We start from the raw sequence: 9,616 nt of genomic DNA on the forward strand, positions 1-9,616 counted from the left end.
TGGCTCAAAATGAAATAGGTTCTCTCTAAATATTGAACTCATCTGATAAAATACAAAGACTACATTAGCATATGGAAGCTCCAAAATCTGAGATTTTGAAATAAAACATGGGCACTAGCTTTAGAACCGCCCAACCCCTCCTTAGTAGTGTACAGAAATACAGTACATGAAGTCAATAACCCCATCAGAAGCTTCATTTGCAAAAGCCAAAGCATCTCTTCATCATTTCGTAGGATGAAACTTTGCGCTTGCGCCTGCCATGACTATTTTTGGGTTAATTTTCATTCATTAATGTCATCAATCCAATCACCATAAATCTTGCTGATCTTGTCGGGTCCTTTCCACTTCTGAAGGGGCCTTTGCCCCATCCTCTGGGTCACCCCAGAAGGCCTTTGGGAAGGCAGTCCCAGTCCCATGTGATAAATATCTGAATGCGGAGCTGTTGGGGTTGATGCCACCACTGTCTCTGTTGTCTTTAAGGATGCCCCGCCCTGCTTTGGTTCTGGAGCTGCCGAGGAAGACTCCTTGCCTTCAACCTCCACAAGACCTCCACCATATTTGTGCAGCTCTGTTGCATATAGATGTCAAGCAGTAGAATTACACACAGCGGGACTAAATACCATTTTCTTTCCAACACAAGAATTTCCATATGGATGTAACATCAGAGGTCATGACAGGTTATTCAAAAGGCACTGTAATGGGACAAAGCTTGAAACATCATAAGTTTATGCACCAATATTTCAGGATAATCTCTGCTGTAGAGCACCAAGGCAGTTAAGCTTCCCGCATATCACCTTGAGATGTTACATCTAACTTGGGAACTGTTATCCTCCCTATGGAAAAATCATTTTATCATTGAACAATATAGAACATTATGGATTTTAGATTTCTACTATTTATAGGGGATTAGGATACTTTATTCATCAACCACAGAAGGTGCCCAAATATGATTATAAGCAAGTTCGCATATCTGCATATGTGACAAATTTTACTAAGTTCATATGCATAAGCATGACACAGTTAACATCACCATCAATTTCTAGATGGAATCACAAAATTGAAAAAGGTTGGTCAGATACGCAGGCAGCTTATCAATCAGCTCTTAACTATAATCTTTGTGGATGTATCCTCACATTTCATTTGAAGCACATGCCAAGGCATGCTTGAACAGATATGCATGCAGCTTATCTGTCAGCTCTTAACTATAATCTTTGTGGATGTATCCTCGCATTTCATTTGAAGCACAAGCCACAATGTGCTTGAACAGATATGCAGGCAGCTTATCTGTCAGCTCTTAAAAATAATCTTTGTGGATGTATCCTCACATTTCATTTTAAGCACATGCCGCGGTGTGCTTGAACAGATATGCAGGCAGCTTATCGGTCTGCTCTTAACTATAATTTTTGTGGATGTATCCTCACATTGCATTTGAAGCACATGCCAGGGTGTGCTTGAAAATGTTTCAAAGTTTTAAGTCTACTCAAATTATTGCTGTGTGTACCCTCAGCAAGTCAGACAACTAAATTCATGTCCTGGTTTCTCACAGACGGACTAACCAAACGTGGCTCATCGAAGGCCAAACAACTTTATGCCTAGTCCCCGAGATGAAATAGTATACAAGGTTAGAGAGGTGATAAATCTGCAGTTAAGTGGTAACATGAGTACATAATCATCTACGCAACCATTTCCAAGAAAAATTATCTAGGAAAAGAATCAATGTGATAGGTTGGTGTCAAATGGCCTTGACACTGTTAAAAGTTACAACCTTACCTTTTACTTGGCCAAATTGTTCAATTACAGCCCGCAGAAAACAAAATGATGAATTATCAAGTCATCTAAACTTGTTTCTCAAATTCTCTCATCGTACAGTTTTAAAATCGCCATGACTAAGATATAACATACTAGAAAATGAGTACAGCATTCAGTTTTGAGGTAAAGGCACCAAATCGTTTGCTTTTATGTTCAATACGGCATCTTATGGGTATGAACATTCCACCTGTAAAAATATAATAATGTTCCCAAGGAATCATTAGGCCTCCAATTGCTTTCAGAGGCACAATAACCTGCACTTGGAAATATCTTGCAGGTTTCAGTAAAGACTGTCTAGGGAGCTACAAGCTAGAACAACATCAATGCATTGGAAAAGGCACGCAATGCTAAGCAACATAGGCAATGGTGCTCGTCTAATAAGAAGGATTAATCTATTCATTGAAGCTAAATTAACTTCAGCGCAAAACAAATGCAGGTATTGGTGTGAAAATGAATAGATAGGAAGTTTTTTTAACAGATAATATCTAAAAGAATGTGGATGGGAGCTGTAGAGGTAACCCAAGGAATTGTGGTGGTGGAGGCATGAAAAAGGTTTATTTAAAGCAGTTTTTTCCTCATTATTGGGTTATGGAACAAATAACATGGCTGAATTGAAGGCGATTATTTTAGGGATTAATCTGTGCAAAGATTTCGGATTTGATCAAGTGGGAGATTGCATGTGACTCTGCTTTGTTGGTTCAGTGGATAAATTATGGGAAGTGTTTGGTTTGGAACTTATGAGAATTGTGGGAAGAACTTATGCTAGCATTAAGAGACATACAGTTCAAAGTGGAACATGTTTACAGGGAGGCGAACACAAGTGCAGATTTCTTAGTCAAACAAGGTGAATCTGGTATTTTTCGATCATATAGTTGTCAAGATGATCTTCCTCAGCAAGTCAGGAGAATGATTCGATTGGACTTGTTGGGTTTCCTTTCTTTGCGCTCATGATGTTTTGTGTTATTACACTTTTAGTGGTTTAATTTCTTAGTTTTTTGGTTGCTGGTGTTTGGTTTTTTGTTTTGATTTATGTTGGTTAAGTTAGTTTTAGGGTCTTGGAATTTTGCTTTTATTGTCCCAAAGTCTCAAAATTGTAACCACGGTTTTCCTCTGCCATAAGTGAGGGGTTTTCTAATAAAGTTTAGGAGGTGCCACTCTCTTTTACCAAAAAAAAAACAAATGCAAGCGTAATTTGAGAACAAAATGTATGCTCAAAATAGAGGAATAATAGGATGAGAAATGAGGTAGAAACTCAACATTTGAGAAATACTGATTTTTTAGGAAGTTACTTCGTGGAGACTAGATAATTAACTTGAAAGTATTTTCAATCCCCACACAGAAATGGTTTAGAGCTAGCATTGGAAGCTGGTTTCAGAGAAGATGGACAAATCAATGCAAATTCCTCATTCAGGAAACATTACAAGAGGTGAGCACAAATTACCATCTAGAAGTGATTAAGAATTACAATTCAACGCACTGATGGGGGGATCACAAATAAAATAAGAAGTGGACGCAAATTGTATTTGCAATAGCAAACACATGATCATCAGAGAGAGCAGCAGAGCGCCGCCATACTGGTCCCGCACAAAGTAGATTGAATGGTGATCAATCAAACATTTTGCAAAAGAGTAATCACCTGTCTACATGCAAAGCTCATTACATGACTCTATGCAAGACTCCCGCTCTGTAATATATAGTTCATTGGTTTTGAATTGTCTGCAAAATTAAAAGAAATCAACAGGCAGGCAGCCCCTAGCCTAAGAAGCAGTTGGAACAACAGGCTGTCAAACTTTTTGTGCCAAACTGACAACTTTCTGCAAAGAAAATTCAGATATTCCATGCAAGGGCTGAACACTGCAATGTAGCTATGTAGGTCATTTTTATGTTTTTTTTTTATATAAAATATAAACAAATGAACCTATTTAAGCACAATTACATATTTATGAGACAATAGTAATATTTTAGGTCCCAAGTTCCCCAAAAAACATATCCAAGCACATTTCTATAACATAGCTAATTACAGAAAGAGAAAATAAGAGGAAGAAGAGAAAGAAACTATAAGAAAAAGGCATTTTTACTTGGTCCATTTTCTAAGTTTCCAAGGTCAATCAAGCTTTGTGAATAAGGGATAGTCCTTTCCTCTGAACTGCTATTTCTAACATAGCACACAAGGCTTACAACAAAGAAAAAGACAATACATTTGAAATTTGCAATTTTCTGCATTGGAAGCATGTTTGAAAATTGTCTATCTCCCACAGCCTAACCAGAAACTGAGGCCCAAGCAGAAATCCCTTGTTCAATAATAATATGGAAAAGGAATCTGAGAGAGAGAGAGAGAGAGAGAGAGAGAGAGAGGAGGGAGAGAGAAGAAACTCCTAAGGTGTGTGTCTAAGATATTAAGGCATGCATACGAGTTATATAAGATTTAAGATAGGAACAGTGGTTAGATGAAATACTTAAAATTGAAAAACAAGGACTTTGATGAAATCAAATTCACAAAAAATAACACTTTACTACACTACTTCATTATAAAACTTATAAAATCCAGCTTCACAACTTCACATGACAGTTCCAAGTTCCACGTAGTCCACTAACATGCAGATATTTCTGGATATATATAATTATTATCAGTACAACTACAGAGATGAACACGTTCATGCTATGTGCGCCGTTCAACTTTAAAAGATCAATTGACATCAAAGTGAACTGAGAAAACTGTGAAAAATATAGAACAATGATCTTCATTCTTTCATATCATTATCCCTAAGTTCAATATCAGTATCATGACATTTTTGTTTCCAGTCAGCTTAACATTGGTATGCTCTTGCTCCTGCTCTTCCTCTTTTAGCAACTATTTGAAGCATTTGTTCCATTTCAGATATATTCACACAATCACACATTCATTTTGCCCTTCTATCTGGCAATCAAGTTGCTCAGGCCTCTAAAGGTGATACGGTTATAGGAGGTGCCAAAGATTAGAATCTTCTGCTCAGTTAACTCATTTCCAGCGAGGATAATCTAAAAGAAATTCCATAAAGAGGGAGAAGAATCCCTGCCCCCTCCCTCTCCCAAAAAGGCAACAGGAAGAAATTAAAGAAAAATAAAGTACTGGTTAACTGAAAGTGGTTAATTTCATTTCTGTATCTCGAGATTCCTTGTCTTGTGTTATGAGTTATTGTCTGACCTGTCTCAAGCTAGGAAGAGAAGAAAACAATATTTGTAGTTATTCAATCTCGTTAATTATTTTGAATATTTTTGCAGGAAGAAACAATGGAATTTCCAGGGAAATATTTATTTTTTGGAGTTGTTTTGCAATGGGATAAGGCTCTGTTCCCTCGTGGAAAAGAGTTTTTATTTCCATTTCCAGTTTCCCAAAAAACTGCAAAAATGCCACATTTTTTTCCAATTTCCAAATTTGTGTAAGAAAGTTGGAAAACATCTTTTTAGTGCTTACTATATTTCCAATATAAATCTTGAAGAAGCGGGAAACAATGGGGCATTTCGGTAATTATTTGGAAATCTGAAAATGGAAAATGAAAACTGTTATTTTGTCTAACTAATCTTTACCATGTGGTTATGGATATGCTACTAAAATTGAGCTTGAGCTTCAACTGTGGGTTTGAGAGGCAAAGGGCAGTGAATATCATTACTAAGGGAGGCTTTTGGCTGTTATTTTTCACTAAAAAACAAGGCCTTGAGAGATTTTTGAACTTTTGATGAAGTTCTAGATATCACACCAACTTTGCTATAGTTTCTGGTGAATGCATGGATAAGCCAATTGAGGAATTTGCCATTTAGATCTTTAGAGGACATTCTTATTCTTTTTATGCTTGGTTTCTGTTTTTTTTTTTTTCCCAAAAAATGTTGATGTCCTTGATGGGTTGGATTCTTGGTCCTTTTTCAGAGTTTTCCCTTCCATAAATTCATTTTAAATGTGTAAAACCTAGTGCACAAAGGTTCCCACACCATCAGGGATCTAGCGAGGGTAAGATGCATGCACTCTTACCTCCATGCTTGGCGAGACTGTTTCCATGATTTGAACCTCCAACCTTCATTGGATGTGACACGCGCATAACTGAGTCAATGTTTGCCATTAATGCATTCAAAATTCTATTTTTTTATTTTAAAAAAATTTAAAAAATAGAAAAGAATATGCAAATATATAGGAAAGCATATCCAGTGTTCAGTTGACACTGATACAGACATCATTTTTCGGATGACAAGGGGAAGTGAGGTGTATAATGTGTCACACGGGCATCATGTGTGTAATCTTTAGCTTTATATAGCTTGACGCATGACAGGCATTAAAGTGTGAAAGTAGCAAACTATGTTGCTTATATTAAAAATATTTACAGCAAAAGACACTAACCTCTTTAGCAAAAAGATGTGTCTCCTTAAAAGTTGACCTCATTTAAAAAATCCCACATACCTCTCTGAGGTTTGACAAAAAGACATGAACCTCCCCTTATATTCGGCAGAAAGATAAGCATAAGGAAGGGATATAATGTCCCAAAAATCAAATGTCAAAGACATTAGTGGAATTTTCAAAACCTCGGAGAAGGTCCACATCTTTTTGCAAACCTTAGCCAACCAAAAAAAATGAAAACAACACCACCACAACTAATCCCAAGAGACATAAGTAGATGTTAAGGGTGAAGAAAATAAAAAAAGAAACCAAGGTGGACATGCCTCCAGCAGAAGAAGTTCTGCTGGAATTTAAGGAGTAATTACTCTTTTGAAGAGACTTATTGTATGTGTGATGCATCGCGCTATGAAATCTGTTAGAAGCAAACGCAAGAGAAATGCTTGGCTATGGGAGAATTTTTTCTAAGCATGCTTAAATTTTAAAAGGTTCAGAATTTGCTGCCTTAGTTATGAGTGGTTGCACGAAGGCTTATAATACATGTTTGCAAGGGTAAACATATCAATCAAAATCAGTTCGCTATCCCTATTATGAAAACAGTCGAATTTATAAAATGAATTAATACTTCATGGCAGTCCTTAACAATCTGAGCCGCAATGAGAAGCATAATAGGATAACTAGCTTGTAAATGTTTACTCAAACAATAGCAATATTAAACTTACATCGATTGAAGAATATTTCAAATATTTTGTTAACTATTGACCAACCAAAGGGCATTCTTGCCCTCTCATTTTGTTTTATTTATTTTTCTTAATGTTAATTATTGACCTAGTTTGGTATGCACAATGATATAGGTATGGAATGGAATAAAGAACTGAATGAGGAACATGTTATCCTGCATACCAAACTAGTTGAAAGTAAAAGGGGAAAAGGAAGCAGTTGCAATAAGATACTGAAATATCTATTTCCACAAAAGCTTGAACATTAGAGAAAGGGAAAAGGACTGCAAGTTTTAGTTGCAAATCCACAAGTGTCACTGTTGCTTAATTGGCCAACAAGAATTGTAGGATTGGAAAAATAGTCGTCACAAGAAAGATACACTCACCAAATCTGGGGGCCACATGAATTTAGTTTTACTAAAAAGAAAAGGATAATAAGCCGTGATATAGTACACAAGTTGACAACCACGAGCATTTAGTACAAGTACAATTTTTTACAATGACACACATAAGAAACAAAATAACAAACTAATGTATTTAAGGTCTTTAAAAAGAATATAAACATGCATTCTACAGGCTCTAAGGTGGCCAAGCAGTTAAGATTGATAAATGAAAGACACTTCAAAGCAAACGTATTTATCATTTCAACCAGCAATTAACAAGCAATGCCTGAGATACATGTTTTTTTGAAAAATTTGGTTCTGGGCCTTGGGGGGCTAAAGCAAATACATGCTCTTAATCCCTTGTAAATTGTAATTGATTTCAAGCAAATTAAATAAACAAGTGATAAAAAAAGGAGGAAAAAGTGCTGATCAAGAACAAACAGAAGGACAAACTGTGCCGCATGCAAAATGAGTCAAACAAAAAATACTAAATGACAGTCAGTGTGTGTGTGTGTGTGTGTGTGTGTGTACAGGAAAAAAGAAACGAAGAGAGTTCACAATTACTCAATTTTGGCAACATCTGAACATTTTGGTGTAATGAAAAGAATACTCAAAAGTTTAAAGATTCATAATGTTTTGTAGAATAGGTTTACTAAATTAATATTAAGTTTTAAAAATAAGAGAACAAAGTAATCTCAGTTGGTGTGATCAACATCCGCACCTATTGCATTTGGTTGTATGTATCTTATTTTTGAAATGCCCTTTTCTTTTGGCCTGGTGATTTATGTTTCACTGTCTCTGCATTGTAAAGGTTTCTCCATCTCTTTTCATTCTTCAATTATAATTCAGAAAGTGTATCTAAGTGAGCTTCAAAACTGTTCAGATGCACAACATGATCACCCTTTTAGTTTCAGATAAGACAGTTGTAGAGATTAACTTCACTAAGATTTTTCTTTCTTCACCAAGATTCATAGAAGACCAGATTTGTTTACAAATTAGACAAGACAACAATAAAAATGAGGATTAGCAATACCTTGTAACCCATGAGCAAAATGGCACTTGCTCCCAAATGGGCAGCTCCCAGTTGTCTCCCACTTATTACAAATCCTCGTCTTCCAATTTGAAGGCTTTTGACTTGATCCGTTACCATTGTTCCCATATCCACCACCAACTGTCGGACTTAAACTTATTGCCACACTTTCCCGAGCTCTCGACTGCTCATCATGAAGAAATGTACAATTATCTCCATACGGGCACCCCTCATCCGTATAAAATTTCTTGCAATGCCTTCCTTTGTATGACCTCTGTGATTCCCCTCGCAAATCCGAAGAACTGAATGTCGGTATCTGATGTTCTTCTCTTGGTGGCTCCACCACAACACCACCGCGCTCCTCCTCATGAGCTGCCACTATCTCTTGCCAATTGGGCGGCGGCCTACGAAGCTCCTCAATCCCGTGAGCAAAATTGCAATTGGTAATGTAAGGGCAAACACCCGCACGAAATTTGCAGCACAATTTTGTTTTGAAGAACATTTTTCCTATTGCTTTGGACCGACTACTTCCACTTCCTTGTGAGTCTCCCGATTGTGAGTTCCTGGATTTCTTGCTGGGAGGTTCACTCCCAGATCGAGATTGAGACGACCTTGAATCATGAGTGGCATTCAAAGGGATTTCCGAATTCGGACCCCCATTCCAGGCTCTGTAATCATCCTCAGTCGCCCAAATGGCTTGATCACTCAGACTCGGACCCCAATTGTCAAAACCCCCACTGCCGGGTATCTCCGGCACCATTGGCGCAGCACTTCCTCCAGGAAACCCGCCTTCGCCGCCAAAATCCATGAACAAAAGAGACCCACCAACCAAAACATTCAAGACAGCAAACCCAGATAGGCAAGAAATCCACTAGCCAAACTATTCAATAAAGCAAACCCAGATGGGAGAAAAGGCGCGGATAACAGAGCTAATCTCAAAACCCCAATTTTTCATCAAATGGAGAAATTAACCGCAGGGAAAATTTTTCAAGAAAAGGAAAGTTTAGGTTGAAAGGTATAGAAGACAGAATATTGAGATTTACATCGGGGATCTGAGCTATAAAATGCTAGAACTTGCGGCCAGCAGATTTGAAGAAAGGACCCACAAAGAGAAATGTTTCGTCGGAGAATAGAGGAAGAATCAGACAGACTCTGCACTTGTCTTCAACCCTCATCCATTTCATATCTTTAGGAGCGTGCTCTTTCAACCGGACAATTCTTTTCGTGTTCCTTCTGTCAGCTACACAAGTACTATTCATCATCCCATATTTTCCCAATTTTACTTTTTAAAATTTTAATTTTATTTCTGAAG

The 9,616-nt window shown here is 37.2% G+C and overlaps 1 protein-coding gene across 1 annotated transcript; it reads right to left on the minus strand.

The window, feature by feature from the left end:
• LOC131159291 (zinc finger CCCH domain-containing protein 56-like) lies at nt 1-9,616 on the minus strand. Its single transcript, XM_058114055.1, has 2 exons — nt 8,308-9,616; nt 1-568 (listed from the first exon to the last, which is right to left on the minus strand). The coding sequence occupies exons 1-2, from the start codon at nt 9,110-9,112 to the stop codon at nt 282-284; spliced, it is 1,092 nt and encodes a 363-aa protein (XP_057970038.1). The 5' UTR covers nt 9,113-9,616; the 3' UTR covers nt 1-281.

Source organism: Malania oleifera, chromosome 7 (assembly GCF_029873635.1).
Source record: "Malania oleifera isolate guangnan ecotype guangnan chromosome 7, ASM2987363v1, whole genome shotgun sequence".
Classification (NCBI taxonomy): Eukaryota; Viridiplantae; Streptophyta; class Magnoliopsida; order Santalales; family Ximeniaceae; genus Malania; species Malania oleifera.